This window comes from Colletotrichum destructivum, chromosome 3, assembly GCF_034447905.1.
Source record: "Colletotrichum destructivum chromosome 3, complete sequence".
In the NCBI taxonomy this organism is placed as follows: Eukaryota; Fungi; Ascomycota; class Sordariomycetes; order Glomerellales; family Glomerellaceae; genus Colletotrichum; species Colletotrichum destructivum.
The window spans coordinates 4,779,690-4,797,762 of record NC_085898.1 but is presented as its reverse complement, the minus strand read 5'-3'; the positions used below and the strand labels follow the sequence as shown (position 1 = coordinate 4,797,762).

The 18,073-nt window shown below is 57.2% G+C and overlaps 3 protein-coding genes across 3 annotated transcripts; 2 read left to right on the top strand and 1 right to left on the bottom strand.

Moving 5' to 3' along the window:
* Positions 1-850: 850 nt before the first annotated feature.
* Positions 851-5,363, top strand: CDEST_05558 (uncharacterized protein). The gene is made up of 2 exons (XM_062921717.1): positions 851-1,077; positions 1,171-5,363. The coding sequence occupies exons 1-2, from the start codon at positions 1,001-1,003 to the stop codon at positions 1,733-1,735; spliced, it is 642 nt and encodes a 213-aa protein (XP_062777768.1). The 5' UTR covers positions 851-1,000; the 3' UTR covers positions 1,736-5,363.
* A 333-nt stretch (positions 5,364-5,696) lies between these two features.
* CDEST_05557 (Putative zn(2)Cys(6) fungal-type DNA-binding domain-containing protein) lies at positions 5,697-9,126 on the bottom strand (the record flags this gene model as incomplete). The annotated part of the gene is made up of 3 exons (XM_062921716.1): positions 5,697-6,988; positions 8,322-8,329; positions 8,459-9,126. The coding sequence occupies 3 exons, from the start codon at positions 9,124-9,126 to the stop codon at positions 5,697-5,699; spliced, it is 1,968 nt and encodes a 655-aa protein (XP_062777767.1).
* Positions 9,127-16,427: 7,301 nt separating this feature from the next.
* Positions 16,428-17,533, top strand: CDEST_05556 (uncharacterized protein; the record flags this gene model as incomplete). Its single annotated transcript, XM_062921715.1, has 2 exons — positions 16,428-16,649; positions 16,705-17,533. 2 exons carry the CDS (start codon positions 16,428-16,430, stop codon positions 16,942-16,944), a joined length of 462 nt encoding a protein of 153 aa, XP_062777766.1. The 3' UTR covers positions 16,945-17,533.
* Between the last annotated feature and the right edge of the window lie 540 nt (positions 17,534-18,073).

Genomic DNA, 18,073 nt, shown 5'->3' with positions numbered 1-18,073 from the left:
GACCGCGAGGCCAGGGGAGAGGTACCCACTGGCCCAAGTTCCGGCGCGCGTTCACGTGAATGAATGAAGCTTAGTCATCACCAACCACTTAATCGTCTCTGTCCCTCAGTGCGTGCCTATCTAGATACCTACCTAGGTACCTAAGCAATTAAGGTAGGTAGGTCCAACCTAGGCAGGTGTATTCCGTAGTCCCTTGTCTCAGTTGCCAAGTCACCTGGTTATCAGCATCGCAATTGATATTGCCCCAATCATGTATATCGACAGGGACACAATTCATCTATTCCCTAACATTGTCCATCATCCCCCCCGCCTCGCCACCATTGTACTGAATCTCCAGGTGCCTCTGCACAGGTACGCATCATCCGAATCTTGGTGGGCTGTGCTGGAAGGGGGAGGAGGTGCGCCAAAGCCATCTTCAATAACACGGCAAGGACGATATCCTTCACACGGAGAGCGAGAGCGAGAGGTCATGGGAGACAGAGAGCTTCAATGCCGTTTCAACCCCCAACCGCTCTTTCGAGTCGGCAGGCAAAAACGCCAACCAAGGCCTGTCTGCAATTTTGCTGCCGAGGAAGCCCTGGGTCTTGCTCGGATGGCGCGGAAAGCCCTGATCGCCTCACTTACTCCCAAGTGCATCTCGTAAAAGGCAACAAAGTACAAGACGACTCTTGAGGCCTTCGGAGTAGACGAGCAATCGTCGATTATGATCCGCCCACCTATCCCCCGTGATCTGTTCAGTAACGAGAAGGCGTGGAGTGATGTTGTGATGCTTGCTGGTCAAGGTTGATAAAGTGGTCTTATCGTCCACTCGACGGCCTACGACGGTTGCCTACAGCGACTTTGGACAGCATTTGTTTTTGTGTTTCCACCTTCGCTCGGACGCCATGCACCTGCAAAGACCTGGCTGTCAAGACAAAGAGTGACAACCGTACTCTGTGTCAGACTTGTACTAAGCATCTCTGTCCACTCATTAACTGCTGCAGCAGCAGCAGCACTAACTATGTGCGAAGACAGGCATTCGGAAGGCTCTGCGGGTGACGGCGTCGCCTCGACACGCGCCTACCCTCCAAGTGCGAGGTGAGTACCAACTTCCAGGCTCTAGGAAGACCCAAGAACCGCAGTACGGCTGCATGGGTAGTGTTGCGTCTGACAGCGTGCGTCGACGGATAGTGGACGGAGCTCCAGACCACCTTCGCCAGATGCTGTTGCTTCGGAGGCGGCCGGCCGGCGCATTCCCCGAAGCCCTCTCGCGCCCCACGCAGAGAGCTTGATAGACATGGAAATCCCACAAGCGGCACCGTCACCGCGGCCGGGCAGGAAAAGGGGCCTTGACGAGCTATTTGGCGACAGCACGCCGCCGTCGCCTGATAAGCTGCAGCGCGAGCTTGATCGGCAGCATCAGGAGGCCCTTGAGGCTCGCCGCTCCTCCTCCTCCTCCTCCTCCTCCTCTACCACCACCACACTTCTCCTCCCCCCTGGTGCTCACCCTGGTGTCCGGGTCCAGGACAGCAAGCGTCAGAAGAAACTTGTGTATCGATGCAAGCCCGCCGAACACGATGCGACGCCGCACTCGACAGTCGGCCGCGGCAACGACGACGGTAACGGGTATTCGTACGCGGCGGAACGACCATCCGGCTCCCCTGCAGACTCTTCAAGACACCACGACGCGAAGGTCTCGCATCGCCCGCCGCCAACCCATCCCGTGATACCACCCATGCAGGAACAGGAAGATTGACCGTCCGACGTCCACCGGCAACGCAGCATCGCCCCTCTCTTTTCAGAGTCTAGCTAGCACCCATCTCTGCACTATCCTCTGGGCCTCTGGGGCTCCCAGCATCTCGCGTGGTTCGAGTTCCCCTTTTCGGTCGGATCCGATGGCGGACGCCGCAATTCCTTCCCAGCAACATACCGGCAGAGTAGCAGTCATTCAAGGAGCAGCCGTCCCTCTCGTTCGCTCCAGCAAGTCGTGAGACTCCTGACTCCCGACTCCCGGGCACACGACGATGAAGCTGTCAGTTGGCGAGTATTACAGCGTAGCCCACCCTGCTGCTCACGTTGCGGTTTAGCGGTCGGCATCGCCACTACCTGATGCCCCTCTCTCATTTCCCTCCTCCCCAGCAAACAAGCGGCTAGACATCTGACGACTCCCGGCTGCCATGCGAGGCCCGTTTCGAAACAACCTTAACAGTCGACGCCTTTCCCATTTGCGCCGTGGGACACCCTCATGTGGCCCCTCCCTCTGGGTGGCAGACAGCCCATTTCAGGAAGCTTTGCCCCATCTCGCATCCTACGCGACCTTTTCGCAGCCTAGCGCGCTGGAGATGTTGGAACGCAGAGGTCCAAAAGCAGCGATAATGATGAAGATCCGCCGGCAGCGCCTCTCTTGTTTCAGGTCGACATTCCTATGGGCCACCAGTCTTTTCTTCTCTCGAAATCCGTATTTCCGTCTGCTTTTTTTCGTATTGATTCTTATTTCCGATCCCTCGAGACATCCTCAGACAAACGATATGGTGCTGGCAGGCAAGCTTGGCGCCAGTCTGCAGTGGTTGTGAGGCCAGGCCCGAAATAGTAAATAGATAATTTCAAACCCCTGCCGCGTTTCCCCCCTTTGGACTGCACGCATCCACCACACTCCCAATGTGTCCATCAGCGTTTCAACATTGGGTTATCGTCTCCGTTGCTCGGACGCAAGTCAACATGGCGACGTCGTCGATGTCGTTGCCGCTGTCGTCTTTTCCCTCGGTGCTTCACCCTTCTCACACGCAGCTAGAGAGGCGTTTTCCCACACTGTCGATGCTTTGCAGATTTATAAGCAATTGGATGTCCCATTAGTCTCGACCTTTACCAATTCAAAATTCTGTACATATTCGACGAATCCCTACCACCACCACCACCACCACCACCACCACCACCACCCTCCACGCACTCATATTCATGCAGACAGACCGAGGCGCCGTTCCTTGAGCAGGATGGGCAGCTGCGTCTCGGAGATTTTCCCCAACCGTAATGAGCACCTCCCTTCCCCCCCTGCAATCTTCATCCCCATTCCCATCCGACCCCCCCCTTGGCTGGCGCACGCTGCACGCTGCACGCATGCCACTAGATCCGTTTTGTTTCGTTTCGTTTCCTTGTTCGGTTCCCAGTCCCTCCTTTCGGTGGGCTCCGGGGTAATGAAGGAGACGCAAACGGTTGACCACAACGCCTGAGTACTGACAGACTGACAGAAGGAGAACTAGAAGAGTAACCCTTCTCCCTTCCACTTGGCCTGGGTGAATATGCCCCCCCCCCCCCCCCCCCCCCCCCCCCCTCTTTCCATGTGCCCCTGAACCTCGTACCTTTCTTCTCTCCATCTCATGTCATCTCATGGAGTTCCGCTCCCCTCATCTCATCATTCTGGCTTTGTTGGGATTGTTGCCCACATTACGTCGCGTCACAGAGGAAAGATCTGCGGCCAGGAGAAACGGAGATGCCCATCAGCCGACGGTCATACACAACGCCCAAAGACTTGCGGAACTGACAAGAAGAGGCGCCAGGACGTCTGCAAGCAGGCGGCGGGAAACACAGAACCGCTAGGCAGAGACATAACGCCGGGCCAATAACAAGGCAACATCAACGAATCACCCCGAACGTCCAAACAAGAACAATCAAGTCCCGAGAAACCCTCCGGGACAGACACAGACAGAGGCAGACCCTTTGCGCTCCTCCCTCCTCCGCGGTCTATTCTACAGTCCACTTGGGGGGAGCCACTCTCGCTTCTCGTCTACTAAAACCATGGATGCTTGTTGTAGCTCGCCGGCAACAAGACGGAGGGAGTCATCCACGACGAGCGGCCCCGTCACCAAAAACCACCCAACGCTCGAGAGGCCGGCAGCACCAATACCAGGCCCGGATTATACCTTCCAATGCGGATGCGACTATCCGGACACTAAGGGCTCGGTCCCAAGGGCCACGCGAAATGACACACACACACACACACCACCAGCCCACCAGGCCCGCCTCGCATGCACCACTTACTTGTGCTGGACACGCGCGACACAACGCAGACAAATGGGGTACTGCTGCTGTGCTTCTAGCTAGACGCATGCATCTGCATCCGCCGGCCGCCCGGCTGGGCGCTTGAGTGGATGGGCTCTGCAGAACCTTTTGCAGACTGACCGCAGAACGGACATGCGAATGGGGTCTGTGAGTGGTCGGTAAGGTATGTTGATTTGCTCTCTTATGAACCAGGTGCTTGAAATTATCTACGGGCCTGCTCTTGTGCGGCCGCAAGGGGGGGACGGGGAATATCGTCGTCCCCAACTGGACCTTTCCTCCCTTATACTCCAAGGTCTTATACTCCAAGGCTTTTCCTTCACCTCTTCTTTATCCTATCCGTCTTTCTCTATTCCCTCTATCCCCTTCCCCCCCCGCTCTCTCGCGCCCTTTGGCATTATCCTCCCCCCCTTCTCTTATTCGATGGGGCATGGACAATCATCTGACGCCATCGACATAGACGCATGCTGCCATGCTGCCTCACCCCTTCAGAGCATGGAGCATCCATCCCCTCACCAACCCTCGCGGCCATGTCGCCACCGACCACCGGGATCACCTGCCGGGTTTGCGGGAGCGTTGTCTCGCCGCATTGACCCTTCCCGACGGTCTCCGCAATTCCCGGGGTCCCTGAGTGATAATGATGGGTAAACCCTTTCCCATCAAAAACTTGCGACCTCGCCCTACTCTCCACCAGGTCTTCTACCCCTTCTTCTTCTTCTTTGCTCTTATTCATCCATCAACCAAGTAAGAGACGGCTTTGTTGTCTCTCTGGTTGTGGCCGTGGAGCGCACCGCGTTCATTTGCCGAACCGTCCATGTTCAGCGACTCGCCGCCGCCGCTGCCCAGAGGACGTCGCCGCCGTCATTATCAGCTTGGCTAGCACGCAACAACACCACTCACTACGCAAAGGTCTGGGCAGAGAGAAGAGAGAGGGCGCACTGAGACAACGAAGGCGAGAGGGACAGACTGCACACACACATCCACACAAACAAACAAACAACATGGGAGGAAGCCAGACGGTGTGACCAGCGAAGAATCGCCCGGCGAATTTCTCTGTTGAGATACAAGAAAGCTGTCCGAGACCCCAGACGTCGACAAAACATGCACGATGACCGCCCCATGCATGGTTCCTCATCTCTGCTCCGCCCGTTACCAATCGCAGTCAGAAGACAACAGCAGCATAGTTCTACGCTCTCTCTCTCTCTCTCCAATATCTTTCGCCGACGAATGCAACAGTCCCCCCCAACGCAAGTCTGACAACCCAGGAACCCGAAGCTACGACAAACGCCTAAACAGATGCCAAAAAAATCACCCCCCACCCAACCGGCTCCAGCAAGCAAGGAATTCAGTATATGCAAAAAGTGAGTAAATGAAAAAGAAGAAAGGGTGGTTGTACAAGTGGTATCTTGTGACGGCTCACGGCCGCCGGGGGAAAGTGGGGAAAAAAAAGATGATGAACAGCTGAGCGGCGGTCTTAAAGGAAAGGGGGTGGGCGCTTGGTGCAAATACAAGAGTTGGGACAAGGCGGCCATCCCGTACCAAGAGAATTGGCTGGGAGCACGACTCGATCGACGATGCGAGGGAGAGCACGGCACCACAACCGGGCCGAGGGAAGCGAAAATCATTATCGACCACGACCGCTAGGGCGGCCGAGGGTCGCTCACTCACTGCGGACGCCGCTGCTGCGGATCCGGCTTTTCTAACAGACCGCCGATATCGACGCGGCCGGACCGGTCGTCCCTTTGCCAGGAGGGCTCCGGATGGGGCGGTTGATGGGGGCCGGCGCGGATGGGCGGCAGCTGGAAAGAGGGTTGCGGGGGCCGAGTGGTCGGCGGTAATTCACTGCGAGGAATCTGGTACGACGAAGGACCGGCGGCATAGTCTGGCCGGCTTGGCGACGCGGCATACGACGGCATGCCGGGGCTGGTGCCCGGGCTCAAGCGGGTCGTCATGTGGGGAGGTTGTCCAGGAGATGGCCGCGGCGCGAGTGTGCTCTCGCCGAACCGAGGTCTCGCGTGCTCAAAGGTCGCAGAGACGGGTGTGTGCTGTGTATACACCTGTTGTTGTTGCTGTTGTTGTTGTTGCTGTTGCTGTTGAGGCTGATACGAATACGGCATCTCTCTGATGTGGGGCGACGGCGACGGGTAGGGATACCTGAGCGCCGGCGCTGCGTTGATGAGCAGGACGATGAAGTAGATGGACTCCCGCTTCGCCAAACCCAACCGCACCGAGTAGGACCGCGGTTGTCCGTCGCTCGCGGCGAAGACGAAGAAGTCCTGGCGATCCAGCTGGAAGCGCGAGATCTCGTCAGCCTCGAAGCGCAGAGAGTCGAAGACGCGCTCCTGCTCCTGCCTGCCAAAGATGGGAGGCAGATAGACGGGATCCTTCCTCGACCTCTCATCTTGCATGCTCCGCTGGTGGCTCTGGATCTTGTCGCGCTCAGAGGGCAAGACGACGTCCAAGAGAGACCGTCCCCTCAAGCTCGGAATCCCGACGGCATCGGCAAAGGCCGGGGAGGCGCGCGCCATTTCCAGCTCCATTGTCAGGAAGACGACGGGTTCGGGCGTCCCCGCCGCGAGGGGCGGCGGCTGCGCGTACATGTTGGCATCGGCCATGGAGGCTCGGTCGAGGTAACGCGGCGGCGCAATGGGCTCGCTTGGTTGAGACTTTAGAACACGATAGGAGTGACTGCCTCGGATGGGGTCATCGTACCCTGAGATGGGATGAGGAGGGCCGGCCGAGTAGTGGCTCAGCGGCGGCGGCCTCCTCGCGGCGGCGGCGGCTGCTGCTGCTGCTGCTGCTGTTGCTGCAGTATCCTGCGGATGCTGATATGTTGAGGGACCGTAACGGGCATCTCGGTCATCCCTCAGCCGTGGCCGACCACGCTTCTTGTGTTGCACGTCGACGCAAGCGTCTTCCTTGCCATTGCTCGTGCATCGCGAACACGGTCGTTGAGCTGTATGTCGCAAAAGCAAGTCAGCAAGTTGCCATCCATGTGTCTCCAGCACAAGCAAAACCGTAAAAGACAAAAAAGCCACGCAAAGCGCGCGACTCGGAGCTGGTTGCAAATGCAAGAGCCCCAATCAAGCCAGTAACCCGAGCAGAATACCGCGCCGCCTATGTTGACGACGTCCCCGATTCAACAAGCACTTGCTCCTTTCTTTCTTTCTCACACACACACACACACTCTCTCTCTCTCTCTCTCTCTCTCCCTTTCTTTCTCTCTCTCTTTCCCTCAATCCCCACCATGCGATCGTTGCATTGGACTTGACACGACACAATAGTGACACGCTAGTCTCGCCCACTGGGGATCATCCCGCGCGCGACCAGGGTCGGACGGAGGGAGAACAGCGGTGATCAACTAAGCCCAAAGTCCATCCGACCCGAAAGGCACTTCGCATGGGAAAATCACCTCCGCTTTCTGTTTCAGACGTGGCACACCTTGGTCGCAACCACACCGGCGCGCCGCGGCTTGCGATTGGCGAGTTCGCCGGGTCCCGCAGTCATAATCAAGATTTGAGCGTTCGCTACCGGGGGCGCCGGTTGTCACCCGCCTCTCTCCGCTGACTACCGGCCCGAAATCCCGGATGACACGGGTCCAGGAACCCGACGATTATGGGGTTGTCGGCCGATCGCTTGCTTGAACAGATGGTAATGACGAATGGAGTCCGGCCGGCGAGATAGAAGTTCGACCAAGGGCGCTCGATGGTCGGTCAAGTGCTGACAACGAGAAGGTCGCTGCTCGCCCGTCCACCCCATGGACAGACACCACCCGCACACAACCCAAGACATGCTAGCCAACAAACAGCCTTTGTCTTTCCCAAATTTTCTGTTTTTTTTTTTTTCTTTCTTTTTGGAAGGCTGCGCCATCCATCCATCCCATGCCACCATCCCAACTCTCCGTCTTGAGTTTCTGCGTATGATCCGTCCGGGATAGGGGGGGGGACCGTCTTGCCCCTCAGCATTGGTGTCAGGTCGTCGGGTTGATCCCTGCACGCTGCGTCGAATGTCGCGGTTAATATCGCGCTCAGGGCTCGGAGCCACTGTCTTCACGCGGTGATTATGTGCAGAATTCTCCGGGTACTCGCAGTCTCTCATGCGCTCCGAAGACCTTCGGCCGTCCATGTTGCCCTTGCGGCACAAGCACAAAAAAGTCTTCTTGTAACGATTGGTCCGAGGAACGAATGACAGGAAAAGGGAGGGGTTGGTGGTGGAGGGTACAAAAGGCTACCCGCAAAAACGAAAAGGAAAACGAAAAGAAAACCGACTGGCGCACGCGCCGTACGTACCGTCACATCTAGAGACGAATGTTAGCGTCACCAAAGCAAAGGGGGGGGGGGGGGGGGGGGGGGAATAAAAATAAATAAAAAAGCCACCACGACACGTTCCACTTGGGCGTCTGCGGACAGGAGAGAGGGCGCCTTACCGAAGATGGGCTCTTTTGCATGGCACACAGGCCGATGCCACATGGCCCTTTGTTTTTCTCTGCGTCTTGGGAGACGTGTAAGGAGCGCTGTCCTGGGACGTCTGCGACATAGCTGCCGCATAGTTATGTTGATGGGGCCCTCCGGCCGGCTGTGGTAGCGACGGTTGACCCGGCATTTGCATGTAGGGCGGAGGTCGCTGCTGCAGAGCCTGGCTCGCGAGGTGTGCGTATCCAGACGGCGTGTTGCGCAGGTGATCGTCGGGTCGAGGATACGAGTAAGGCATCCTCTCGTGGTGTTGTTGCTCAGCGTGATATGATCGGGGCTGGGGCGGCGGCGGCGGAAGCAACCCTCGGGGGTCGGCCTGGGGCGTTGTCGTCGTCGTTGGCGGCAATCCTCCCCGGTAAGCATTTTGCGGGCTGGTGGTGGACGGATAGCTGCCATGCAGTTGCCCTCGGTCACCAGCCTCTGGGTTTGCTTTGGGCGGAGGGGGAGGAGACCCTGACATGGGCGGAGAGGGATATGCTCTGGGACGAGCAGGAGTCTCGGACTCTGCTCTTGGAGGAGTTGCCCAGGTCAGGTCAAGGGCGAATCGCGCCAGATCGGAGATGCCTCGGCGCTGGCCGAGCGAGGTAGACGACGTATCGCAGTCTCTGCTGATGTCTTGCATGGATGGATGGATGTCGGTGATTTAGCTTTCACTAGGGGCGCGTCTGGGTCGAGAGCTCCCCTAATATCTGTCTTCTTCCTGACGACGCCTCAGAGTCCCCTGACTCTTCAACGAGATCGAAGCTCTCTATTTTCTTCGTCTTGGTGAAATCTGTCAGTCTGTCGCAGCGGACTGGTGCTGGCTTATTCCCCTAGCTCGCGTTCTCGGCTTGTTGATCAGTCTGGATTGAAGCGAGAGATATGTTATCTATCCCGCTAGCCGTCCGAAAATTGGGAATGGGTTTGGTTCCCGGCCTATTCGCGTTGGGTCCTCTTGGGGTCGTCGGATCGGCTTTGAGTGTTCCCAGGTTTGCTTGCAGTTGAAGCCACACAGAAACCACGACCGCTTTCGCAAAGGAAGAAGAAAACGAGGGCCTGGGCTAGCAAGATTTCCTCGGATTTCGATATAGCACGTTCGCGACGTCTTTCAGAAAGTACCAAACGGTTGGGGGGGGGGGGGTTTGTTGGTTTTTTAGTTTTTTGGGTTATATGCCAGGTGCCAGGAGGCAACAAAGAATGGTCGAATCGGCGGTCCTTGGAAACCAGTTGGGAGGGAGATGCAGCCACGACTGCTGTGAGACGACGATGATGCTGACGCAGCGTGATACTCGCACAACAACAATCCTTCGGGCTCCAATGAAGCTACCTGCCGGCGATATTGGCGGTTCGTCGAGGGAGATGCTGGTGCGGGCAGCTGCAGGAGGTCCCACGGCTGGACCTTGGGCACGGGATGCGGAGATGGATGGCTGGATAGGTGGGATGGGATTCGGATACCTTGGTACCGGCAAGCTCGTCCGTCGGGTTGGATGTGTGCTGTATAAATGTATGAAGATGAGGTGGAAGTGGAGCTGAGGTAGAGAGAAAAAGGAGGAGGACGAGATGAAGATCTAGCCCGCTCCTCGTCTCTTTTTGTCTATCTCTCTCTGTGTGTGCGTCTTCCTGTCACGCTTGGCGGCCGGAGTAAAGAAGCGGTATTTGTCGAGGGTTGGATATGGATACGTTGGAGAGCAGGGCCCATAGACTTATTTTTTTTTGGGAGTAGTCGATCGGTGGCTCCCGGTTGGTTTTTGTGTGACTGACTGACTGCAGGCCTGCTGGGCCTACGGAGGAGAGAGGGGGACAATTGAGATGAAGCTAGGGTGGTTCAGGGTTGATCTGGTCGAGAGGGACAGGCAGGTCAGGGAGGACCCCGGTCGACATCTTTAGAGTGGCTGCTAATCAAGGGTAGAGGGCTATGCCATCACGATCCCCTGCCTATCGAATTCTCCGTGCATCTGGGTAAGAGACCGAGAGAGAGAGAGCCAGTGAGTACTCTACTCTCTGGGATACATGTGAGTGATGCTACAGTGCCCGCTCATGCAAGCTGGTTGACTTCATGAGCGCGAGAGCACAACAATGTCGCTCTGAGGTAATGACAGAATGGCAGGTGATGAGTGACAGCTTGACAAGATGCAATACCCAGACTTAAGAGATGAGTACATATATTTTGCTGACGGTAGCGATAGCGATGGCGATAATAGCGTTGGGTCTGAGGGTTCCTCGACGAGATTAAAGCAAGCACGTATGAAGCCACAAAAGGCAATAAGACAGTGGGGGAGACAAGAGTCAGGCCCAAGCTAAGAGAGGAGCATCGAGCGGGTGACGGACAGCAGACAGGGACACAGGCCCGGAGACGGGACGGAACCGCGGCCGTGGCCACAGGATCCAGAAGTGAGAGACGACAGGAGAGAGAGGACGGCGTCCCTCGCGCGCACGCATACACACACACCCACACACACGCTCTCTCTCTCTCTCTCCCTCTCTCTCTTTCTCTCTGACGGATAATAGACAGGCAGTGTGTGCAGTGTCTGTGCAGTGTCTGTGCAGCGTGTATGTAGTGTGTATGCAGTGCGCAGAGTGCCAAATTTGATGGGTGATGTGAAGGAGGTCTGGTTCAGGTGGGAGTGGGCAGGGAGAGGGGTGGTCATTGTCTCGAATGTCGGAGCCGGTAGCAGATGGCAGATGGATTGACAGGTTGGGGAATGTACCTGTAGTGTATGTTCAAATGTAGCCGGTAGCCAGGAAGAAGGGGGGGAAAGAAGACTAACTGACGACTGGTGGATGGAACGGGATATGAGATGGGATGAGATGGGGTGGGATGGGGTGGGATGGGGTGGGAGGATGGATGGATGGCAGGCGAGTGGTCGGGGGGGGGGGGGGGGGGGGGGGGGCAACACCCTCCCGGCAGGGGGTCGCTCTTGGAGGAACGGTGCGGGTACACACGAAAAGAGCATGTTGATGTAGGCACCAGGCCGGGGCCAGGAGACAGGCAGCGGGAGAAGAGTGGATGGTCTGTAAGATTGACCTGATATTGCTTGAAGAGACCTGACCAGGACGAGGGAGTGAGAGAGGTAGGTACCAGGTGGACAAGTGTGGATAGAGAGACATTAGATCTCGGAAGGAATAAGAAAGCGATGTGCAAGAAGTGCCCATGGATGCGGTGGACAATATGATGGCGTTTGGATACCCTAGCACAGCATGCTCTTCAGGTCCCTACGAATACCTGGCTCCGAGAAGCGCGAATGGGATCCCAATGCAAAAGCATGGACTTACCTAGTACGATGTATGCGAAGAGCGCATGGCAAAGCTCGCGCCAAACTGCTGTCGTTGCTGCAAATGGGTGTCGGTAGCCCCCTTCCCAGGGTCCGTTCAGGGCAGGACGGGGGGGAACAGATGAGCGGGCGTGGGTGTGTAGGGCCGCCGGTGGAGGAAAAAGAGGAAAACCAGAGTACCTTGTAAGAGGTAGGACTTGAGGAGGGGGGTGGGGTTGGGGTTGGGGGGTGAACAGATAATGGTCGATGGGGTCGAAAGAAGGTTGTGGGATATGTGGAGAGGCGAGCGGAGGGATCGACCTGCGAGCGCAACAGAAAGATGAGATGACGGATCCAGGAGGGTGGCACTCGATGAATGAAAGGGAACCGGTGCAAACCACGGACCAGCAGAGACAGAAACGGATGGGAGAGTGTGTACGAGAGAGAGAGAGAGAGAGAGAGAGAGAGAGAGAGAGAGAGAGAGAGAGAGAGAGAGAGAGAGAGAGAGAGAGAGTCGAGTGAATGTGAGTTTGCTGGTGAGTTAGTAAAAGAATAAGAGTGGAAGAGTGAAAGAGAGAGAGATATGGCGGATGAATGGGCCTTGAATGAGATTCGGTCAGAGGTTGTGTGTGGTCCATTGTCTCTGTCGAAAAGGCGTGTCTAGCATAGGCCTGCCGCGGTCCCTGGGCGGTTCGAGGCAAGTTCGTTGCCTTGTCTCTGCGCTTCCATCTCGGATGGGCCGTCTTTTTGACGTGTCGATGCAATGAGAGACACGATCAGGGTGTCCCGTCCGGATAGGCTGGTTAGGAAGGGTAGGGAGGGGGGTGTCTCTCGACAGGCGCTTGGTGGCACTGTCCGCACCTCACCTCAGCAGAGGAGAACGGCACGTTGCGCCCTAGCGCAGAACCTGGGAAATGGAGGCGGCGAATGTAAATTGTGGGCGCGCAGATGTGCGTGCGTGTGTGAGTGTGTCAGTTAACAAGTCGGCGAGCAGGCCATGTCACGCACATACTCAGGCTGAAGCCAGTGCATCTGTGAGGATATCATCTGTACCCATGACGACGGATTGATATCGTACGGGGCCTCCCCTTCACTTCTTAACGAGGCTCTCGGCGATGTCCGTATTGCACAGGAATCGATCGAGCCGGGTTGGGTTGGGTATTGCTAGCTATACAGTGGCCGCGCCCGTCGTGGCCTCGTGCGCGAACGATTCGGCAAGGATTAACAATGTTCATGGCCAAGTCGAATCGTAGTATATCCAACCTTGCCTGGCACGCGTACGGTCAAGATTCGGCCGTCTTCGTCGTCGTTTTCGTCGTCGCTCGGTACGAATATGCCCCGAAGAGGAGGAAACGTCGAGAATCAGGGTCTCGACCGCAGCCGTCTTGTAGCCTGCATTTACTGGTGCTGGTGTGCTATGCAGGTAGGCATGACGATAATAGCAATGGGGGCGGGCGGTTCCCCTGGCGAGGGTTACCATACGCAATTTCCCCTCAGCTGCCTCTCGTGGGCAACCCTTCTTCCGCGTGGCTTCCACCCGGATGATACCTTGGCCGACAAAACGCTTTAAATCCACAGTTGGCTGACGGCCAGGCCGGGCGGGCAAGGCGAGAAAGCAGGGGCAGAGGGCTGAGATGGGAATGAGACTAGAGACCGAAGATGGAGACCGACCTCGAGGTCACACACTCCGTAGTCTGTAATGCCGGGGTGAGAGAGAGAGAGAGAGAAAGAAGAAGAAAAGAGAGAAAGTGAGTGACCTGGAAAGGGGGACGGGAAGAGGGGACAAGGCGGCGCGGCGACATGGACCAGGGACGGGCGGCCGTTGGCGAAGAACCTTGAAGAGCTGTCACCGTTACTCTCCTCCCCACCGGCCTCAGCCGGCCGGCCGCCTTGGGCTTGGGCACCCCGACACAGGTATACACAGGCATACACACACACACACACACACACTGTCTCTCTCTCTCTCTCTCTCTCTCTCTTGTGCCATGTCTGTGTCCTCTGTCTTTCTCTCTCTCCCCTTTGTTGAGATTGACGATTGACGATTGACGGGCGGACTTGAATGTAGTACTCACGCTTGTGCGTGGCCGAGGCCGTAGCCGTAGCCTTCTTCAGGTTCGTGCGAGTGCGAGAACGGGATTTGGAGCCCTTGAACCTGGTAGGCCCCCAGGGACGAGTTAAACTGTATGCGGGGCAACGTAATGGCATCGCAATCGCCATGCCGCGAGAAGCAGGTATAAGAGCCCGTTGTTCCGTGTTACTTGGAAAGCACCGGCTTGCAGGGCCAAGGCGGACGCCAGGTGAAGCGGCTGGAAGCGAAGCCAGGCACAAGAGGGAGGGAGGGAGGGAGGGAGAGCAGGAGACAACGTGCTATCTGTCTGTCTGTCTGTCGTCCATGTGTCTGTGTCTCGGTATTGGACATTGGATCCCACATGGCAAGGCCGAGCGAGGATCGGATACGTTCCGAGATGGTGGTGGTGGCGGTGGTGGACTCTGCAAATGCAAGACTAAGCTAAGCGGTGGGAGGTAGCGCTTCTTTTTTTTGCCCGCAGTTCTGGTCCTCCCGGACCCAGAGTCGACATCCTACCTCCCCGAAATGATTTGGGGCAATGTTGCCGTCCAAGTACGGAGCCCGTCTGCTGAGCTCCAGTTGTCGTCCGTACTGTAGCTTTGCTGCAAGGGGGGGGGGTGTGAGTGTTCGGCCTCGTCTACCCCTGTAGGACCGCCGTGGTCCCCTCCTTCTCACAGGCTACCTCGCTCTGCCACACGAGGCACTACCCGTTTCCAGTTCCGTGCATGCGTCACCGATCCGGACAGGGTCACTCGCACCTTTCAGATTCTACCCGGTCTTGCCAGCATCCATCCATCTGTCTGTCTCTCCGTTCGTACTACTATGAGTAAGGACGGCGGTAGCGGTAGTGCCCTGTCCCGGGTTAGCTGCCCACTGTCATTCGGTCAGCATTCAGCATGCTGTACGGAGGTACCCAGGCACCTTGTCTTGCCCTAGCACGGCACCGGGGCTGGGGGGCTTGGCTTGGGGCCAGCCCTCTCACCAAGGCACGTCGCCCGAGATGGATGGAGACCTCATGGAAGAATCCACGCAAATGCATTCCGAACTGGCAACTGCTCGCGACTGATACCTATGATGTTGCCCTTTAGGTGACCAGGCACATAGATTCGTCATGTTGGGCGGACGGCTTGTTGATCTACAGTATGTTGCTGTGAAGGCAAGCCGTCCGTCCGTCTTGCTGGTCGATGGGATCGATGACCCCTGGCAACTTGAACAGGCGCGACACATGAACCCCAAATTGTTCTGTCCTACGCACCGGTTCCGCCTTGTCTTGAACGTCCTTCACCTCCCTTTTCCCTCTTGCGTCAAATCCGTGATTTCCGCGCGTCTGCAGCTCGTCCGTCCGGTGTGCACTGACATTCCCCAGAGCTGCATCGCTTCCGTGTCAACCCCCCGGCCGGCGGCTGCCAGCCCTGAATCGCCTCATCTTGTCTTCAGTTGAGCCGTCCGTAACGAGATGAGTCTTCTCCAGCGCCCCATCTCCAACCAGTCAGCCACAGATGAGATGCAGCTCATGGCCCGCGCCCGCCCCCCGATGCTGTCAGGTCTAGGCCGCTCGGCCGTTGGAGGGGCGAAAGGGGGGCGTGGCTAGACGAGGCTGGTCATCCTCGATACCACTCCGTACTGACCACCTGAACAAAGCCTGCAGCCAGGCATTGGATATAGCAGTGTCGTACGCCGTCAATCTCCAGGCCGCAGGGAGCCTACTCTCCGTAGCGTAGCCGCGCCGACATGCGCCGACATCGTGTTCCTGGCCTGGCGCTGCTCGCATGGGCATCGTGTTGTGCCCCACGTTATGCGGGAACAGCCAAACTCGGGCTGCCATTTTCGGGTTTGGGTGGAAGAAGCCAAAGACGCTCTAGAGCCAAGTAGGAGACTGCCTTTGGCTCTCCTTCACAACATGCACCATCCTTGGTATCTCTTTGCTGCTGCAACAACAACCTCGTTCGGCTGTGTGTCAATATGTATCCAGGCACGGGCGTAACGGCATCCAACTGTCGACGCCGCTAGTCGGGGAAGCCGTACGCTGTTAAACTTCTTCTGGGCCTCTCCTGATTACAGAGTTAAACCCCATATCGCCTCGCCACCCCCCCCCTTCTCCGGGAGTGGGTGTGGTGATTCCCCTCATGGTCCCCCCTTCCTGTTGCTTCGCAGGGCCAGGGTTACCTGCGAAGTTCAGGTGGCTTTGCCTCCGAATATTCTCGTGGCTTTGCTTCGAGGCGTGTGCTTCCAAGTTCTTCCGCCTTCCACTCGTGCTGAGTCCCTCGAGTCCTGCAATGTTCTGGAACCTGTCCTGCTCCCCGAAACGGCTCGTCGCTCCCTCCAGAGACTGGGTATACCTTGCTGGGTGGGATATCTCACCCTTGCTTTTCCACTTTAGGACGTCGTCTCTCTCGGAAGCTCTCTCCCAGGCCTCTGGGCAGCGCTGCATGATGGCCTACGATATGCCTCCAATGCACCACGGCTACCGTACAACGGAGCCGCTGATCGAGAGTGCCGGCGGCGCAAAGGCACGACAATGTGGGCGCCCGTGGGCCATCCATCTAGGGTTGCTGCTGGTTCGCTCGAGACCCGAGCTGCAAACTGCGACGTTGACTCCAACAGTGTAGTTAGCGAGTTGGAGAAATGCTAGTTGCAGCAGCAGGGTGTGGCCGAGCGAGTACCGACTCCTACAGGCGCATGCAGCAACACGCTACTTGGAGGCGAGACGAAGCGTCTAGGGATGCAGTGGTCGTCATGCAGGTTGTTGGCGTCATGCTTGCTCTGGGTCCTTGCGTTCGTCCCATTGCCTTTGAATCACCATTCGATCATTGGATCCCATTCGATGCACTCGCTCCCAGCATCTGCGTGGGTGCCCAGGGAGGGATCGCTGGATTCAGGCACCGTCAACCCGTCGGATCAGCCAGATGCCAGCCATGGCCCCCTCGTCGTCATCCCTAGAGCCGCCGTGGCCGCGCCCCCACCCCACCTCTCTCCTCTGCTTGCTTCCTGGGATTGGGAAGCGATCAAAATCCACCAACAAGATGTCGACCTGGTCCCCAACCAAGGCCTAACCCTCGGCCTCTTTCGGATGCGCTGTTGCGACTTTGCCATCCCGAATAGGGACTCTGACGCATGTGGTTCTGCGATGACTGACCGATGAATCGGCAGCATAGACGCAGGCTCTCTTCGTCCTCACCCAGATCTATTCGGCCGTATAAGTACCTCGTGTATTCGTTCCGGTGCCAATGAGTAGTGCTGCGAAGGTCTCGTTCTCAACTAAGCGAGGCTACTGCAATCCTGGCGTTCGAGCAAGCCACAGGCAGCCCATGTGGCTGGCCTGGATTGTTCGTGGCAGAGTCTTCCCAACTGTGCGCACGCCACACCAGCCGCTCATTGATACGATCGCCTCCAAGCCTTCGGGAAACTCCTCTGTGAGCGCCGTCCCGGTGGTGTGACGGAGAGTCGTCTACGTACTTAATGCGACGTTATGATGCACAGGCCCAAGCTTGCAGAATCCTGGCCACAAGGAGACATGTTATCGTTCATCTGAAGAATGATACTCTGGCCCCGGTATCCTCGGTTTCTCCTCATTGAATGCGAAAACAGCCTCATCTTCCAACCATCATATCCGTGGGCGAGGAAGGAGACTGGCCAGTGTCGCCCACTGACAAGCGCGCTTGAGTTTCCACTGGCAACCGTGACTGTTGTTCTGCGAAATGAGTTTTAGGTAGCCCCTAGAAATTCGCCTCATTCAGAGCCGGTAGCCGTTGAGCCATACAACAGGGATCCTTTTCTTGGTGCCAGACCGGCGACCATACTGGAGCCTGGCGGAGACTCGGCATCGAGCCGAATCGCGGAAATTTTCAGTGCGAGACTGGTTCGCAAAGCAAGGGATGTTGTCGTCATCTCACCTCGGTGAGAGTCCTACAATTTGCCCATCCGCAACTAGCTTGTTGCCCATACTGCTGTTGTCGGTGTTGCTGGCATTGTTGTTTGCGGGGCATTCCCAAGACAAACCAACATTTGGCTCGCTTACTTCGCGGCAGTCCTCTCATTGACAGGCAAGTTCATTTGGGATGATAGTATCAGAATTCGCCGGGCCAAGCCCTCCTCAACCTGGTTGGCACCGATCTGCAAGGCGCTCGGCTGGCATGTGCGTCCCGCGCTGATGCCACGGACGCTGGGTTGGCCCTGGTTGCGCGCCACTGGAAAAAAGACTCCGCAGGTGGTCTTTTCCATCCTGGACCTGGCAGACATGCCTCAATAGCTTGCTCTGATCCCTTGGTCTA

Excerpts from the sequence above, each read along its gene's own strand:
- CDEST_05558 (XM_062921717.1), top strand. The coding sequence starts at position 1,001 with ATGTGCGAAGACAGGCATTCGGAAGGCTCTGCGGGTGACGGCGTCGCC. Across the intron at positions 1,078-1,170 it reads GCCTACCCTCCAAGTGCGAG|TGGACGGAGCTCCAGACCAC; the intron begins GTGAGTACCAAC and ends GTCGACGGATAG.